The 19,357-nt window shown below is 41.4% G+C and overlaps 1 protein-coding gene across 3 annotated transcripts in view; it reads right to left on the bottom strand.

Moving 5' to 3' along the window:
* TXNDC16 (thioredoxin domain containing 16) overlaps positions 1–19,357 on the bottom strand; it is a 102,016-nt gene that overhangs the window by 27,238 nt on the left and 55,421 nt on the right. For 2 of the 3 annotated variants that reach the window (XM_059695899.1, XM_059695916.1), the window contains exons 14-17: positions 18,834–18,893; positions 8,718–8,886; positions 7,640–7,776; positions 186–270 (exon numbers count right to left, since the gene is read on the bottom strand). In XM_059695899.1, the coding sequence (XP_059551882.1) occupies positions 186–270; positions 7,640–7,776; positions 8,718–8,886; positions 18,834–18,893 (451 nt within the window). Of the gene's footprint in view, positions 1–185; positions 271–7,639; positions 7,777–8,717; positions 8,887–18,827; positions 18,894–19,357 lie in introns of all 3 variants that reach the window. The other variant, XM_059695907.1, reaches the window with a different exon arrangement.

Here is a 19,357-nt window from a genome sequence, read left to right as displayed (position 1 = left end):
TGCTCCTCTGGGGGCACTAGCTGAATGTAAAAGAGTATCTAAAAATCCTAAATAGCCACATGGTACTTCCCAGATTTTCCTAGAAGAAAATTAAAACTTGTAATGTTTCTTTGTCAACTATGTAAAGACAAGCAATATATTATTTTGCAAACTTCTTCCTAAAATTAGAAGACCAATAAACTTACAGTATCAAAACATCTTCTTCAGAATAAATTCCAGTGATAACACATCCTTTTAGGTACTTTCCTGCTTCAGTGAAATCTTCTTGTGCTAAAAATACACAGAGAAGACCAAAAAAAGAAATCTTTAAAATTATGTGTGCTACTCAACTGATGAAGAGATTTATAGAGAGTACTTTGTTATTAATTAATTATAATAAATATGTAAGTGTAGATCTTATATAACATAGTAGTTTTAAAATAAGTCTGTTTCTTTTGATATTTGATTATGACAGAAATGTAAATTGATGTACTACAACTATGGTTCCCTAAACAAATGTACTCTAAATTTGTAAGATTTATAGCACTCTAATCATACACATTTACTGAATAAATATTTGTTGCTTTTTAAAATTTACTTCTAAGGCAGGATAAATGGATACAACTTTCTTGTATGGAGCTTGGAAAGAGAAGCTGGTATATGAAATGATATACACATTATAATCACAAAATCTAAAAGAAGCTATCTGCATAGACAAGCATAGAAGACTGGAAATTCTAGTTCTCTAGAATGTCTGTGTTAGGGTTCTGCAATTAGGAAGGATTTATGTCTTCTTTTTTATTTTCTATAATCTGTTTTTGTTACTTCTGAACTTTGATTAATTTGTGTAACAGTTTTTTTTCTCATTTGTTAGAATACAGATATTCAAAATTAAAATTATTATGTCTATAGATTTCTAAATGCATTTTCATAAATAATATTATGTTCTGGATTGTGCTAATAACCAAATAACCAAAAAGCAAGTCTGAATTAATAGTTGCAGATTAATGAGAATACAGCAGAGGTGAACTTATATAAATGAGATATTCTTGCCACATGGAGGCCAAATGATAGCTCAGGATAGCCCTTGCTGCATGAAAGGATCATAGTAGTTCAAATACAAAAACAACGATGGAAGGTTTGAGTCATAAAGCACCTAGCTGTCTAGGCATGCTGAACCCAAAAGATCTGTACCTTAGCATACAGCACTATTATATTCAGGGTGCGAGCATCAATACTGTTAACATTGGGAAACCATAAGATTATTTTCTTTAAAAAAAGATACATATTTTCCACAAGATTGAGAAGTATGGTCTGTAGGAAAGCTAACTTACTAGAATGGCCCAGTCAACCAGTAGGCAGCATTGAGAGCTCATTTATAATCATGATTCTAATAAGAAACTAGTAATCCATGAAAATATTTTTTTAGCCTGTGCTACACCAAAGTAGAAAAGATTCATAAGAAAACTAAGCTAGTAACTAGCATATTCCCCTCATTGGTGAAAACTGCACATATGTCAGATATATGGCAACCCCAAATATCTTACCTAATAATAGACAAACATGTAAATTAACCGTCCCTCCACTATGCTCACCAGCCAAACAGGAAAGTATGCAAATTAACCCAACAAAGATAGCGGTCAATTTGCATACATAGGGGCAAAGCAACGGAGCAAAGACTAAGGCTCTGTCCGGAGCCGCGAAGACTGAAGGCTCCGTCCAGAGCCGCAAAGACTGAAGGTTCCGTCTGGAGCGAAGGCCTGGGTCCCAGGTGCCGGAGGAAAACCGGTGCTGGCAGCCAGGGGAAGGGAAGGCCTATTGCATGAATCTCTTCATGCAATGTGCCTCTAGTAAGGAAATAATCAGCTATCTAAAAAAAGTTTTAACCACTATTAATATTTTTGAGATGTAATATTACGGTGACCTACAATATTTAGGTGTTAACTATAAACATATTTTAATTGCATAAAATAGATACATTAATATAGTAATATTGCTTTTTTCCACTATTACATTTTATTGAAGTTTTATTTACACAAATATATCCTGTCTAATAACAGAGAAACATGGTAATTGACTGTACCTTCGCTACAACTGCCATTGGCTAATCAGCGTGATATGCAAATTAGCCGCCAACAAAGATGGAGGCTAATTTGCATATTGCAGACAAATCCCGCTGCGCTGCCCCAACTTGGGCTGGCGGCAGCATGATCCCCAGCCACTGGCTGCCCCAGCGTGAGATCCTGGCCTGCTGTGTGTGGGGAGGGGTGGGTGGGGCGGGCAGGGCAGGTGGCAGCACGATCCCCAGCCGCGGTCTGCCCCAGCGTGGGATTCGGGCCTGCCGTGTGCAGGGCGGCGTGGGCAGGGCAGGTGGCAGCACAATCTGAGCAGCCACCCGACACAGGGCGGGATCTGGGCCTGCCATCTGCAACCGGGGGAGACGGGGCAGACACCATGGAATTGGGCATACCATCTGCCACCAGGGGTGCGGGCCTAAGCCAGGAGGTGGTTATCTCCCAAGGGGTCCCAGACTGTGAGAGGGCACAGGTTGGGCTGAGGGACCAACCGCACCCCCACCCCCACCCCCCCGGCCAGTGCACAAATTTATTTGCACCGGGCTTCTAGTACATATATAAATATGCATATATAACCCTGTTAGCAAGAGTTAATAAACAAGAACACTAAACATTAACTAAAAGCACTCCTAACCCCTAGATCTTAGTTTCTAAATCCAATGTCCCATTTAAAAGGAACCTGGACTCCTTGGAGAAATGACTAATTCCACGAGTGGGGCTGGGAACATCTTGTGCCAAAAGGACATATTCAAAGAATAATGAACATGTCAGAAAGACATAGGAGTCAGATTGAAGGGGTTCCCACTGACCAAATTTGAGCAAACTAATGATAGTAACTGATCATAACCCACTGAATAAAATAAGAACTCAGGTGTCCACACTGATAAACAGACAAATGAGAAAGGAAAGCTCTTACAGCTAATAAATGTAAAAAGAATAATGGAGTTAGAACTTTTCCACTTGGCAATCATCATAGTAATAACTCTTTCAATTCTAAAACTGAAGTGCAAAATTATGAGAAACAGGCCATTTACAAAGTTTTTAATTATATCCCCCATCAGATACTTATTTACTACAAAGTTAAAAATAATAACTTTCCAGGAGAGGGACTGGCATATACCATACACCTGGGACAAAACAAATTTTAGCCCTCATGGAATTAACATGTTAGTCTTCAAATGATCGGAATCTATATAAACAATAAATTAATATCTGATACAAAATTAGTGCTCAATAAATGCCAGTAGTTAGCTTTTCTGAATAAAATACAAATATACATAAAATGTACACAATAGCCTTTTATTGTTACACATTTTCTCATTCCACAGATGTTGAAAGTCTAGCAACTATCATGGGAATGTCTGCAAAATATAAACAGACAAACAAAAACACATAAAGAAGTAGAATACCTGACTGAAAAGGCTTGGAATAATCAAGCCAGTAAAATAATAAATTTTAAAAAGCATCATATCCAGATTATATCATTCTGGCACACCAGAACTACCTGTATATAATTTAGCATTACACTTTTGACTTCTTTTGAGACATAATTACATGTAAATTATATTATCATTTGCACAGAAATATAATCCAGTACACTGTTCCTTATACTGATCTCAGCATTTATAATCAAGAAAAAGTTTTCTCTATGGGTGAGTCAATATCCTAACTGGATAAGATGGCAAAATTATCTGTTTTTTCTGTTTCTGGTTGCTACCAGATTGTTGAGGGTTAAGTTTTATGATGAGCTTCAGTGTTTTCTAAATGGTCTACACAATTATCCCTACTGTTTTATTGCTTAACTCTATCCCTGTTTTAATGATTTTATTGTATTTGTGCTTTTTATTATCTGAAGACTTATTCTTTTTTTGGAAGGAGGTCCAGTGTGAGTAATAAATGAAAACGTCCAGGCAGCAGGCACTTGAGGTAGATAGAAGACAAAGTGAACAGTGGGAGCAAAAACATTAGAAAGGGAAAGACAAAGGTATAAAACACAGACTCATTCACTTCACAATTTTTCATAAAGAAAACACAAATTAAAAAGCTATGCCCATGCCCTTGCCCTAGCTCAGTGGTCGGCAAACTGCGGCTCAGCAAACCGCGGCTCGTGAGCCACATGCGGCTCTTTGGCCCCTTGAGTGTGGCTCTTTCACAAAATACCGACTTCTGTGCACGGGCCACGAAGTTTCAATCGCACTGTACGTGCGCGCCCGCACGTGGTATTTTGTGGAAGAGCCACACTCAAAGGGCCAAAAAGCTGCATGTGGCTCGTGAGCTGCAGTTTGCCAACCACGGCTAGCTGGTTTGGCTCAGTGGATAGAGTGTCAGCCTGTGGACTGAAGGGTCGCGGGTTCAATTCTTGTCAAGGGCACATGACTGGGTTGCGGGCCCAACCCCCAGTAGGGGGTGTGCAGGAGGCAGCGTTCAATGATTCTCTCTCATCATTGATGTTTCTATCTCTCTCTTCCTCTCCCTTCCTTTCTGAAATAAAAATGTATTTTTTAAAAAGCTATGCCCTCTAGGATTTTGCTTCTAAGATGTTAGGCCCAGAGCACACATTAACATTCTTATTATTTCGTTGTATTAAGTTCTTCAGCTTTTAATTTAAAAGAATTTGAAGACAGCCTGGTCTACATGGCTCAGTGGATTGAGCATTATCCCATGCACTAAGAGTTTGCTGGTTCAGTTCCCCGTCAGGGCACATGCCCAGTTTATGAGCTTGATCCTAGTAAGGGGCATGCAGGAGGCAGCCTATCAATTATTCTCTCTCATCCTTGATGTTTCTATCTTCTCTTGCTCTCCCTTTCTCTCTCTCCCTAAAAAATCAATAAAAACATTATAAAAATAAAAGAATTTGAAGACAAACTGGAGGGGATTAAGTACTAAACAGAAACTGAACTAACAAGCAAAATAGTGACAAAGTCACACATAAGAGAGCAGGCTGACAGCTAGGAGGAGGGGTCAGGCGTGGAAGGATTGAGCAAAAAAGGAAAAGGACTCATGGACACTGACAACAGTGTAGTGACTGCAGGGGGGAAGGGTCTGGGGGGAGGTGGAAGAAATTATGGGGAATAAATAGTGATAGAAAAAGTAAATTAAAATATATATTTAAATTTTTTAAAAGAAATGTTTAGAAATAAAAATTTAATAAGTAGTTAATAATATCTATTATATACAAATATAATGACAAACATAGGAATCTTCTTCCCATACAAATATCCTTAAAAGATTTCATTCATAATTTGAAATACATCTTAAACAAAGGGAAAATAAGAAGGGGGAGGTTCTCTAGATAAATGGTAAGAGTATGTGATGAAAACACTAAAGCTAAGGATTTTATTACCCATTCAAGTGGCTATCCATATGCAAAGGCAGAGAATAACATTCTAAGCAATACTATTGGTTAGAAAAAGTTCCCAATGTGTACCTTTTAAAAGTTACTGAAAGACACATTCTTATGGAGCAAGAAATAAAGAGTAGGAGTTTAAGAAGAGAGAAATTTTGATATTAAAAGAACTCTATAATCTGACACTATAAAGACCTATATAAGTAAAATTAATTTATGTAAGCACTGTGTCAAAGCTGGATGCAAAAACATTAATTTGAAATGCATCAAAAATAAGATCAATTAATTGGTGGGTGGAGGGATGGATAGATACACAAGTATATGTTAAAGCAAGTGTAGTTAAATGCTAATGGTAGAATCTAAATGGCCAGGTATATCATTGTTCACTGTAGAATTCTTTCAACTTTGCTATATGTTTGAAAATATTCAAAATGATATGTTGCGATGGAAAAGATTTCTGAAAGAGAAATATATCAAGGGAAAAAAGCTTACCAATAATGATAATATGAGCCTATAATATGAGACCAAAAAGGCTCATATAGAGAAAAGGACTATAGAAGAAATTAAAAGCATCCTCAACTGCCATAAGAGGAATATTCCCAAAATCAGAGAAATGGTTAATTTTATAGATTCCAATACGAGTTGTTTTTGTTTTAAATATCTCCTTTACCCTTGGGGAAAATAAAACCAAAAGTAGTATACAACATATAGGGAAAAAAAACAAGGAAAAAATAACAAAACCCTGGCCTGTGTGGCTCAGTGGTAGAGCATCAGCCTCTGCACTGAAGGGTCTAAGAGTCATGGGTTGGATTCCTGGTCAGGTTAAGGGCGTACCACCTGGGGTTGCACGTTTGTGTGTGTTTGTGTGTCATTTGCGGGAGGCAACTAATCGATGTGTCTCTCTCACATCAATGTTTCTCCTCCCCCACCCCCTCCCCTCCCCTCGCCCTCCTCCTCTCTCTCTCCCCCTCTCTCTCTCTCCCTCTCCCTCCCCCTCTCTCCCTCTCTCCCTCTCCCTCATCCCTCCCTTCCACTCTTTAAAAATCAATGGAAAAAAATATCCTCGGGTTAACAACAACAACAAAAAAGAAATACCAATGAAGCATAAAATAAGCAATAGATATTCAAATAAGTATAGACAATATGTGTAAATAGCCAATGTTCACCTGAAAGAGTCAATATGCAAAAAAATATATAAAAAAGGCAAATAAGAGATTTGACCCAATCATGTATTTTAAAATTAACCCAACATACATTAAAAACTAATAGATTAAGTATAAATAAGTAAAGTAAACAAAACAAAAAACATTTAACAAAAAACATTTAAACAGACATAAACACACATATAGATGTGAATTTAATATGCTAATGGTAGAATCACAAAAAGGAATGGTAGAATCAAAAAAGAGGAAAACAGTGTTAACTACTTAGACAAATAGTTGGCCTCTAACCTCATTTCATGCACGAAAATATCTAAATAGTAAAAACTGTTTTAAAAGAAAAAAATCAAAGGACACAATCCAGAGCGAAAAGGCAACTCATGGATGAGAGAAAAATATTTGTTAATCATGTGTATGATAAGGAGTTAATAAACAGAATATATAAAGAACTCCTGCAACTCAACAACCATTAACCAATTAAAACTGGGCATAGTACTTGAATAGACATTTTCCCGAAGAAGTACAAATGACCAACATGCACATGAAAAGATGCTCAACATCACTAATCATCACACAACTAGGGAAATGCATAGCAAAACAACAATGAGTCATCACCTCACACCCATCAGGATAGCTACTTAAAAAATAAATAAATAAATAACAAGTGTTGGTGAACATGTGGAAAAATTAGAATCCTTTAATACTGTTGGTAGGAATGTAAAATAGTGCAGTCGCTATGGAAAACAGTATGATAGTTCCTCAAAAAATTAAAAATCGTATTACCTTATGACCCAGAAATTTCACTTATGGTATACATCCAAAAGAATTGAAAGCAGGAAGACATATAGAAATATGCAATAAAGAGGTACACAGAAAAAGAGGGAAGAAATTACATTAAAATTTAGCAACTCCAAATAATTAGATTATAGATTTTAATTTTTCTTCAAATTTCTCTGTATTTCAAAATCCTCTATGAGTTCTCTGTAATTTAAAAAGATAGTAATTCTTTAAAAAAAAAAAAAATTAGTCAATGAGTTTTTAACGAAGTATTGTATAATTTAAAATTCAATTCCACTTACCTGTTGTCATGGTTGGACTAAATAGTCCCAGTACTGACACACCAGAATAGGAGATCAGGTCTTTATATAATTCCCCAGTTAAATATTCTTCTGCTTCTTGTATAGATGTTATGTTCACTGGACATGAAATCCTGTTGCTATATGAATATATATATAATTAATTAATTTTTAAAAACACTTTTCACCAGCTATGGAAAGCAATCAGACATCCTCAAAAAATTAAGAAAAGAGCTACCATACAACCCAGCAATCCCTCTCCTGGGTATGTACCTGAAAAATTTCAAATCATGTATTTGCAAAGATATATGCACCCCTATGTTCATTGCAGCATTATTCACAGTGGCCAAGACATGAAAACAACCAAAGTGTCCCATGATAGAGGAGTGGATAAAGAAGACGTGGTACATATACACAATGGAATACTACTCAGCCATAAGCAAGGATGAAATAGCACCATTTGCAACAACATGGATGGACCTTGAGAACATTATGCTAAGTGAAATAAGTCAGAAGAAGCTAAGAACATATGATTTCACTCATGTGTGTGATATAAAACTGAAACTCATGAACACAAACAGCAGTGTGGTGATTGCCAGAGGGAAGGGGGTGGGGGAGAAGGGGGTCCTAATATAAGGTGACAGGAGAAGATTTGACTTTGGGTGGTGGGCATGCAGTGCAATATTCAGATCTTGTAACATAGAAACCCACCCATGAAACCTATATATTCATGTTGACCAATGTCACTCCAATCAATTTAATAAATAAATTTTTAAATACTTTTCAGCTTGTAAAAAAATAAAAATACTGAACTTAGAAAAGACTATATGCCACAGGATAAACATCCAACAAAATAAAGACAAATACTATTCTAAACAAACAAAAAATCACTCTCATTAAACAAAATTTCTATCTCCCCAAAAGTGATGGTATGTGGATGAGCTCACTCATCAATGCTCAGTCTGTGATTTCCGTTCTAGTATCCATCTTAATCCATTCAGAGTGTGTCAACAACATGTGGTAATTAGAAATTTTATAGACCTAAACACTTACAAATCTTAGGGTGAAGCTGCATACTTACAGCTGGATAAATTTTAGGAGATCTTCAGTTCCTAACATACCACCATAAGATACTGGGCTCTCGCCTTCCTTGTACATCTTTACAACAGGAAATTCAGTAACATTTTCCTTAGTACATACATCAGGCCAATTTGCACAGTTTATTCTAGTAAGCAGCATAGTGGGTGTGCCTAATTAGAAGGAAAATGCACGTTTTATAAATATTAATGTAGAAAACTCAGTTGTTAAAAATTGTCAATATTTTCATATCCCATTCTTATTTTTTTTTATTGATTTTTTACAGAGAGGAAGGGAGAGAGAAACATCGATCAGCTGCCTCCTGCACACCCGCTACTGGGGATGTACATGCCCTTGACCGGACTCCAACCTGGGACCCTTCAGTCTGCAGGCCGACGCTCTAGCCACTGAACCAAACCAATTAGGGACCATTCTTATTTTAACCTCTCAGCAGTATCAAACACTGCTGTGGAACACTCTCTTCCCTTGATTTTTTGCAACACCTTCCCCTATTGGCTTTTTGACACTTCTCTTGCTGTTCCTTTTTGTTCCTTTGGCAGGTTCTCTGCCAGTAAGATGGGCATTCCTCAAGGCTCAATTTATTCTTCCTTCTCTATTTGCTCTACACTCTTGTCCTAGACAAACTCAAAAACCACTGCCAAGCCAATATAATGAATCTTAAATTTATATCATTGGCCCAGGCTCCTTCTGAAAGTTTCAGACCCATATATCCTTACTGACTTACCTTTTTCTGTTTGAGTGAAAACATCCTCAAATTCAGTATGTATGTCTAAAACCAAATACGGTTTCCTTCCTGTATATATTGGTGAACACTGCCATTCTTGTACAACTCAAAAAACAAAATATCATTTTTCTCACTTGCCCATTCCTAATTCCCCGATGGCTAATCAAATCAATCAGCATCCAGGGGTGGGCAAACTTTTTGACTCGAGGGCCACAATGGGTTCTTAAACTGGACCGGAGGGCCGGAACAAAAGCATGGATGGAGTGTTTGTGTGAACTAATATAAATTCAAAGTAAACATCATTACATAAAAAGGTACGGTCTTTTTTTTTTTAGTTTTATTCATTTCAAACGGGCCGGATCCGGCCTGCGGGCCATAGTTTGCCCACGGCTGGCATAGCCTTTCAATTTTACCACTTACATTTGAAATATCCCTTCTATCTATCCATTTCTCTTTACTACCAGTACTCACTATTTCTCCTTGGGTAGCTACAGCACGCTTCTAATTCATCTCCCTGAATTGGGTATATCTTTACACTGAAACTAGAAGTGTCTTTTCAAAACTCAAATCTATTTTGCTAACAGCCCACCCCCACCAACTTTTACGAGTTTGGTCTTTCTCACCCCTTCATATCTCTGCATGTATGACTACTTCAAGAATGCCTGGACACCCTGATCTACAGCAGGTTCCTATGCACTGACAGAACCATGCTCCTTTCTTTATTTTATTACTAGAGGCCCAGTGCACAAAATTCGTGCAGTGGGGGAAGGGGGAGCGGGTCCCTCAGCCTGGCCTGCACCCTCTCGCAGTCCGGGACCCCTTGCTCATTACCACCCGTCTGCTCACTCCTTACCACTCGGCTTGCTGCTCCTTAGCGCTGCCGCAGAGGCAGGAGAGGCTCCCACCACCACCGCTGCGCTCGCCAGCCATGAGCCTGGCTTCTGGCTGAGCGTCACTCCCCTATGGGAGCACACTGACTATGAGGGGGACACTCCTGCATTAAGCATCTGGCCCCTGGTGGTCAGTGTGCATCATAGTGACCCATAACCGTCACTTACGCTTTTATTATATAGATGTAATTATATACTCATTTGTGTGGTTACCTGATGAATGTCTGTTTCTACCAAGAAAGCTCCCTGAGAAAAGGGACTGTGTCTATATTACTCATCTCCCCTGCCAGTCTGGTCACCCCCAGCTGCCCTCTCCTGATGGCCTGGTCACCCCTAACTGCCCTCCCTTGCCAGATTGGTTACCCACAACTATCCTCCCCTGCAGGCCTGGTCACCCCCAACTGCCCTCCCATGCTGGCCTGGTCGCCCCCAACTGCCCTCCCCTGTAGGCCTAATCCCCCCCAATTGCCCTCCCCTGCCAGCCTGGTTCCCCCCAACTGCCCTCCCCTGCAGGCCTGGTCACCCCCAACTGCCCTCCCATGCTGGCCTGGTCGCCCCCAACTGCCCTCCCCTGTAGGCCTAATCCCCCCCAATTGCCCTCCCCTGCCAGCCTGGTTCCCCCCAACTGCCCTCCTCTGCTGGCCTGGCCCCCCCAACTGCCCTCTTCTGCAGGTCTGATCCCCCCCAACTGCCCTCCCCTGTAGGCCTCATCCCCCCCAATTGCCCTACCCTGCCAGCCTGGTTCCCCCCAACTGCCCTCCTCTGCTGGCCTGGTTCCCCCCAACTGCCCTCCTCTGCTGGCCTGGTTCCCCCCAACTGCCCTCCTCTGCTGGCCTGGTCCCCCCCAATTGCCCTCCCCTGCAGGCCTGGTCCCCCCCAATTGCCCTCCCCTGCAGGCCTGGTCCCCCCCAACTGTCCTCCCCTGCAGGCCTGATCACCCACAACTGCCCTACCCTGCTGGCCATCTTGTGTCCACATGGGGGCGGCCATCTTGTGCGTTGGAGTAATGGTCAATTTGCATATTACCTCTTTATTATATAGGAGGATATGTAAAAATCTTCAAAATATGTAAATCGCTAGATAGAAAGAGATCAAATACCAAATAAAACAGGCACCACACAATTCAGCTGTGAAAGGAATGAGTAAATTCTAACAAAATAAACTTTAATAGAGAGGAACTAAGATGGCGGGATAGGTAAACTCCTGAACTTGCTGCCTCCCACAGCAACATCAAAACTACAACTAAATAGCCAGTTAGCCTGGAGGTCGAATCACCCCTGGTATTGCCGACAACAATCAAGGCTTAACTACAACAAGACTGCACACAAAGACCACTAGGGGGTGCACCAAGAAAAGATAAAAAAAATGCAGAGACAGAGAAATAGGACGCAAATGTCAGAAATGGAAGATATAGAGCTCAAAACCACACTTTTAAGGTCTCTCAAGAACTGTCTAGAAGCTGCCGCTAAACTTAGTAAGGCCCTTGAAAAGACTGGTGAGACCGCCGATAAATGTAGTGAGATCCTCAAGAAATCTAATGAGACCCTCGATGTTGTGATAAAGGACCAACTAGAAATTAAGCATACACTGACTGAAATAAAGAATATTATGCAGACACCCAACAGCAGACCAGAGGAACGCAAGAATCAAGTCAAAGATTCGAAATGCGAAGAAGCAAAAAACACCCAACTGGAAAAGCAAAATGAAAAAAGAATCCGAAAATATGAAGATAGTGTAAGGAGCCTCTGGGACAGCTTCACGCATACCAACATCAGAATTATAGGGGTGCCAGAAGACGAGAGAGAGCAAGATATTGAAAACCTATTTGAAGAAATAATGACAGAAAACTTCCCCCACCTGGTGAAAGAAATAGACTTACAGGTACAGGGGATTGTTAAGGGTGGGGAAAAAAGGAGACATATGTAATACTCTTTGTAATACTTTAAGCAATAAAACATTTTTTTTTAAAAGAATAATAGCAGAAATCCAACAGCAGACTAGAGGATCCCAAGAATCAAGTCAAAGATTTGAAATACAAAGAAGCAAAAAGAACCCAACTGGAAAAGCAAAATGAAAAAAGAATCCAAAAATGTGAAGATAGTGTAAGGAGCCTCTGGGACAACTTCAAGCGCACCAACATCCAAATTATGGGGGTGCCAGAAGAAGGGAGAGAGCAAGATATTGAAAACCTATTTGAAGAAATAATGACAGAAAACTTCCCCTACACCTGGTGAAAAAAAATAGACTTACAAGTCCAGGAAGCGCAGAGAACCCCATACAAAAGGAATCCAAAGAGGACCACACCAAGACACATCATAATTAAAATGCCAAGGGCAAAAGACAAAGAGAGAATCTTAAAAGCAGCAAGAGAAAAACAGTCAGTTACCTACAAGGGAGTACCCATACGACTGTCAGCTGATTTCTCAACAGAAACTATGCAGGCCAGAAGGGAGTGGAAAGAAATATTCAAAGTGATGACTAGCAAGAACCTACAACCAAGATTATGCTACCCAGCAAAGCTATCATTTAGAATTGAAGGTCAGATAAAGAGCTTCACAGATAAGGACAAGCTAAATGAGTTCATCACCACCAAACCAGTATTATATGAAATGCTGAAGGGTATTCTTTAAGAAGAGGAAGAAGAAAAAAAAGGTAAAGATAAAAATTATGAACAACAAAGTGACAACAAATAAATATCTATCAACAAGTGAACTTAAAAATCAAGTGAATAATCTGATGAGCAGAATAAACTGGTGAATATAATAGAATCAGGGTCATAGAAAGGGAGTGGACAGACAATTCTCAAGGGGAAGGGGGTGTGGGGGTGCAGGAAGAGCCTGGACAAAAATCAAACACCTATGTACAAGGACAATGGGGGGGGGGGGGGTTAAGGGCATGGGGTGGGGTGGGAACCGGGTGGAAGGGAGCTATGGGGAGAAAAAAGAGGAACAACTGTAATAATCAGAACAATAAAGACTTATTTTTTTTAAAAAAAAAAGAAAGAAACTTTAATATATTAGATCAAAGGACTCTTTGTATAACAACTAAAACTGTGAATATAATACTTTAGTATTTTATCACCAAAAATTTTTAATACTAAAAATTCACTTTTACAATTTAAATGATTCTAGGTTATACAACACAGATGTGATAATTTATCACTAGATTTAATGTTAGCAATTTGTTTGACAATACAGGCAGGATGTAATCTATCTTATTCAACACTATATTCCTCTGCCTAGTACAATGTTGGTTACATAGTATGTACCTTATAAAAATTTATGGAATGTACCTTATATTTCTTCATGAACAAATTTTAAATTTTACACTAATATATATTAACTAGAGGCCCGGTGCACAAAAATTTGTGCACTCGGGGTTGGGAGAGGAGGTCCCTCAGCCTGGCCTGTGCCCTCTCACAGTCTGGGACCCATCAGGAGATAATGACCTGCTGGCTTAGGCCTGCTCCCGGGTGGCAGAGGGCAGGCCCAATCCCTAGGTGCAGCCCCTGGTCGGGCTCAGAGCAGGGCCAATTGGGGAGTTGGGGCACCGCCCCCTGTCATGCACAGAGCAGGGCGGATTGGGAGGTTGTGATGCCACCCTCAGTCACGCTCAGGGTAGGGCCGATTGGGGGGTTGGGGCACCGCCCCCTGTCACACTCAAGGCAGGGTCCATAGGAAGGTTGCAGCGCCACTCCTGTCATGCACAGAGCAGGGCCCATCAGGCGGGTTGGGGCTCTGTACCCTGTCACACACAGAGCAGGGCCGATCAGAGGGTTGGGGCTCCGCACCCTGTCACACTGATCCCAGTGCTGGGAGGCCTCGCTGCTCTGCTGATCCCAGGGCCAGGACGCCTCTCGGCTCCCCTGATCCCTGGCCTGGAGGCCTCTCGGCTGCTGATAACCTGGCTGGGAGGCCTCTCGGCTCTGCTGATCATGGGTCCGGGAGGCCTCTGGGCTCCGCTGATCACCGGGGCCGGGAGGCCTCTGGACTCCGCTGATCACCTGGGCTGGGAGGCCTCTGGACTCCGCTGATCACCTGGGCTGGGAGGCCTCTCGACTCTGCTGATCACCGGGGCTGGGAGGCCTCTCAGCTCCACTGATCACCTGGGCTGGGAGGCCTCTTGGCTCCGCTGATCGCGGGACCTCCGACTCCGCTGATCGCGGGGCGGGAGGCCTCTTGGCTCCGCTGATCACGGGGCCTCCGACTCCGCTGATCACCGGGGCTGGGAGGCCTCTTGGCTCCACTGATCGCGGGGCCTCCGACTCCGCTGATCACGGGGCCTCCGACTCCACTGATCGCGGGGCCGGGAGGCCTCTTGGCTCCGCTGATCGCGGGGCCTCGGACTCCGCTGATCACCGGGGCTGGGAGGCCTCTCGGCTCCACTGATCACCGAGGCTGGGAGGCCTCTTGGCTCCGCTGATCGCGGGGCCTCCGACTCCGCTGATCGCGGGGCCAGGAGCGGGCCGGGAGGCCTCTCGGCTGATCACCGGGGGCCGGGAGGCCTCTGGACTCCGCTGATCACCGGGGCTGGGAGGCCTCTCGGATCCGCTGATCACCGGGGCTGGGAGGCCTCTCGGCTCCGCTGATCACCTGGACTCCGCTGATCACCGGGGCTGGGAGGCCTCTCGGATCCGCTGATCACCTGGACTCCGCTGATCACCGGGGCTGGGAGGCCTCTCGGCTCCGCTGATCACCTGGGCTGGGAGGCCTCTCGACTCCGCTGATCACCTGGGCTGGGAGGCCTCTCGGCTCCGCTGATCACCTGGGCTGGGAGGCCTCTCGACTCCGCTGATCACCTGGGCTGGGAGGCCTCTCGACTCCGCTGATCACCTGGGCTGGGAGGCCTCTCGACTCCGCTGATCACCTAGGCTGGGAGGCCTCTCGGATCCGCTGATCACTGGGGCCGGGAGGCCTCTCGGCTTGGATGATAACCGAGGCTGGGGGGCCTCTAGGCTCTGCTGATCGCGGGGCTGGGCCGACTCTGGCCTCCGCTGATCTCGGGGCCGGGAGGCCTCTCGGCTCCGCTGATTGTGGGGCCGGGAGGCCTCTCGACTCTGCTGATCCCAGGCCCTGAGGCCTTTCTGCCCTGCTGCTTCAGGGCTGTTTGGCTTTGCTCTGCTTGGAGCCTGAGTATGCAAATTAACCGCCATCTTTTAGCTTCTATAATTGAAACATTGTATCTTTTGGAGTCGTTGCTTCAGGAGCTCAGAGCCCCGCAGCTGCGGGGATCCTTGACTTTCTCCATCGCTGGGGCAACCAAGCCTCCTATTCTCAGCTGCCTGGCTGCCAGCCGCCATCTTGGCTGACAGTTAATTTGCATATCTCACTGATTAGCCAATGAAAAAGGTATCCGTCGTACGCCAATTACCATTTTTCTCTTTTATTAGTATAGGATACCTGAATACTACATGACCATATAAACAAAGGTAAATCCTATTCCTTCTAAAATTAGATCTGCTAAGTGATTTCTCTACAAAGTTCTCTTATCCTTTATTATAGTTATTTAGTCAATAAATATCTAGTGGTACTTGTTAATATAGAGTACCATCTATAGATATAAACAGCTAATATGCAAAGTGTTCCCACAGGAGTTGGACTGGGAGACCGGGAGTTCTATCATTCACTATGACATGCGCTGACCACCAGGGGGTGGCATGGAATGAAGAAAGGCCCCGGCTGGCAACTGGAAGGCCCCATCGACCCTGATAGCTGGCCAGGCCTAGGGACCCTACCCGCGCATGAATTTTGTGCATCGAGCTTCTAGTATTATATATTGGCACCCAAGTAGGGATATAGTGCTGTTACAAATGCAGTTCTTTGCCTTCAATATACATCCTCAACAAATCTACCACCACTAAGAATGTTATTGTCCCTGCAGTCCAAGTTGAAAATTTTGATGTTACCTTTGACACTGAAAAAAGGATATTGATACATATCATTAAACACTGTAAGGCTACCTATGTTAAAGTTGCCAATTTAAAATTTTCCTTCCTATAAAATGGTTCCAATATTTAATCATGTTTCAACTGGAATAACCTAATATTCTAAGATGCCTGCAGTATTATATCCCATACACTTTATCAATGCAGTAATTTCAAAAAGAGTTCTTAATTTAAAGAAGGGGAAAAAACAGATTATCTTAGCTACAGATACAATGTAAGTATCAACACCTGACACTTGCTGCCACCTTGTGACTGAGTATAAAATAATCTTCATTGTCTTGGATTAAGAGATGAAAAGTGACTTTTCCCCAAGTAGTTAATGTGAAAGTTTGCAGAACTAAATGCCCAAAATATTACAATATTTTCCTAGTTTAAAAAGTTATAGCTTAGGCTTCAACATAGATACAAAACACTATAGTTACCTATACTAATGCATTTCTACATTAAGCCCCCAAAAGTCCATTTATCTGATATCTAATTACTAAAAGAATTGTTAATAACAAACTAAATGTAAAAGATAATCAAGTCCTGGACTGGTAATCCGCTTTTTTATCCTACAATCACATACAACTCACAGTCCTTGCATTGAGGGGTCAGATAGTCTCTTTATTTGGTCATGAATAGAGAAGAAAGTAAGGGAATCTTTCCATGTTCACTTGTTAACTAGTTAAATGGGCTGAGGAGATAATTCTATTATTCAGGAACATTATCCAATTGCTATTTTATTATGGTTTATATTTCACCACCCTCCTTTTCCTTTCTTCTAATAAATTCCCAATAAGGCTAAAGTACCTTAAAAAAGGAAACTTAAACTCTGCCCACAGAATGCAACTACAAAGGATAACCTAAAAGAGAATAAGAGAATTTTCTTTATTTAAAAGATCAGTACTCACAGTAACTAAAGACTTAATCATCTCCTCACTTGGGTAATGAAATAATCAAAAGTAGAATCAACTGTGGTTGGGAAATGAATGATAAAGGAATGGTTCAGAAATATTTTTGAAAATCTCTGATGTTTTTATTATTACAAAACATGCTCTATTTATTTATTTATTTATTTATTGCTTAAAGTATTACAAAGGGTATTACATATGTATCCATTTTATCCCCCCGCCCTAGACAGTCCCCTAGCCTCCCCTATCACCCAGTGTCTTATGTCCATTGGTTATGCTTATATGCATGCATACAAGTCCTTTAGTTGATCTCTTACCCCCCTACCTCCTGCCCCCCAACCCTCCCCAGCCTTCCCGCTGCAGTCTGACAATCTGTTTGAGGCAGCTCTGCCTCTGTATCTATTATTCAGAACATGCTCTATTTAGAACTGACTTTCTGGAATCAATTTCTTGAGTTCACAAAGTCCCCAATATATAAATAGCTCGTACACACTTTTCACTAAATAAAACAAAACTCATGAAACTACTATAATAGGTTATTCATTTATTCAACAATTAATGAAACCAGATATTCTGGCCCCAGGTGGCTCAATTGGTTGGAGCATCGTTCTGTACAACATAAAGCTGCAGGTTTGATTCCCAATCAGGGGACATATCTAGGTTGCAAGTTCAGGCACATATAGGAGGCAACTGATGAATGTTTCTCTTATATTGATGTCTGTCTGTCTGTCTGTCTGTCTCTCTCTCTCTCTCTCTCTCTCTCTCTCTCTCTCACCACCCCCCCACCCACACCCCCAGCTTCCTCTCTCTCTAAAACCAATAAAACTATATCTTCAGGTGAGGATTTAAAAAAACACACACCCACATATTCTGCAATGTAAGGTAATACGCTAAGTACAGTGAGCTCAGTAAAAGGCTACCTGCCCATAGAAACTTACTAAATAATGAAATAGCACGTAAACTAGTTTCCCTCAAAACTAAATGGTGAGTACCTTCAAATAGTAGTCAAGAATAAGCCTATTCAACTAAAATAGCTTCCATTTACAAGAAAAACAGTAGGAGAAAGTCATATTATAGATAGGAAGCATGATACATTCTAACTTATTCAAATGATATCAAACCATTATCCTAATCCATTCTCTTTCTCTCTCTCTCTAATAGAATCGTGGAATAGGCATTTTGAGTAAAAGTCCATTCCTTGGATTCTTATTTTCCTGCCACTGGGTCAAGTTTCATAGGATACTTAAAATAAAAAGAGCCTGGCTCTTTGATTACACTGTAAGACTGGGCCTTATCTGTGAAATGTTTATTTAACAGTATTTAGTATTTATTTAATAATATTTAATAGTAACTGGCACAGAGTAGGCACTCAATAAATGCCATGAATGACTGAATTCAGCCCAAAAGGTTATAGATTAACTATGTGGCCACAAGTACTCAATTAAAGACAGTTCCATGAAGACAATCAAAATGAATGCTTAGAAGCATTTCTGAAGCTCATGGTTAATTAACTTAATCTTGGAAACAAAAACATTAATAGCCTGAAATTTTATGCAGTTTTCTTCATCTTTAGCATAAACAGTGTTGCAAGTAGCAACAGCTCAGAATCAGGAAAATAAGCATGCATACCACAGCACAATACCTTTACCTTGCAATTTAACTGCCAAGTCGACATAGGAGTGCAAAAATGCCATAGATACTGCTTGCCCTACATAAAAATAAAAAATTCAACAGATATTACAATATGCATATCTCCAAAGCATTCATACTTATACATAATAAACAAAGAGATTTAAGGGGTTTCCCAAAATTGTTATTTCTTAATAAGTATACAAACTCAATATTGTTTCAAACATTTAAGAATGTTCCAAACACAACAAATTTTCTGCATTCATAATGGAGGGAATATAGTTGAAGGGCTATTATTTAAAGAGAAAAGCAGTATGTTTCCTATCTATACTAATAAAAGGGTAATATGTTAATTACACCGGGAGACCTTCCAGGAGACCTTCCGGATGTCCTTCCAGACAAAGTCATGGTGGCGGGGCTGAGGCAGACGCAGTTAGGGGCGATCAGGCCAGGAGGTGAGGGCAGTTGGGGGTGATCAGACTGGCGGGGGGACAGTTGGGGGAGAGCAGGCTGGCGGGGGGGCAGTTGGGGGCGAGCAGGCCA

Source organism: Myotis daubentonii, chromosome 1, assembly GCF_963259705.1.
Source record: "Myotis daubentonii chromosome 1, mMyoDau2.1, whole genome shotgun sequence".
Classification (NCBI taxonomy): Eukaryota; Metazoa; Chordata; class Mammalia; order Chiroptera; family Vespertilionidae; genus Myotis; species Myotis daubentonii.
Note: the sequence above shows the minus strand (reverse complement) of the source record. Positions and strands in the feature narration are given on the sequence as shown.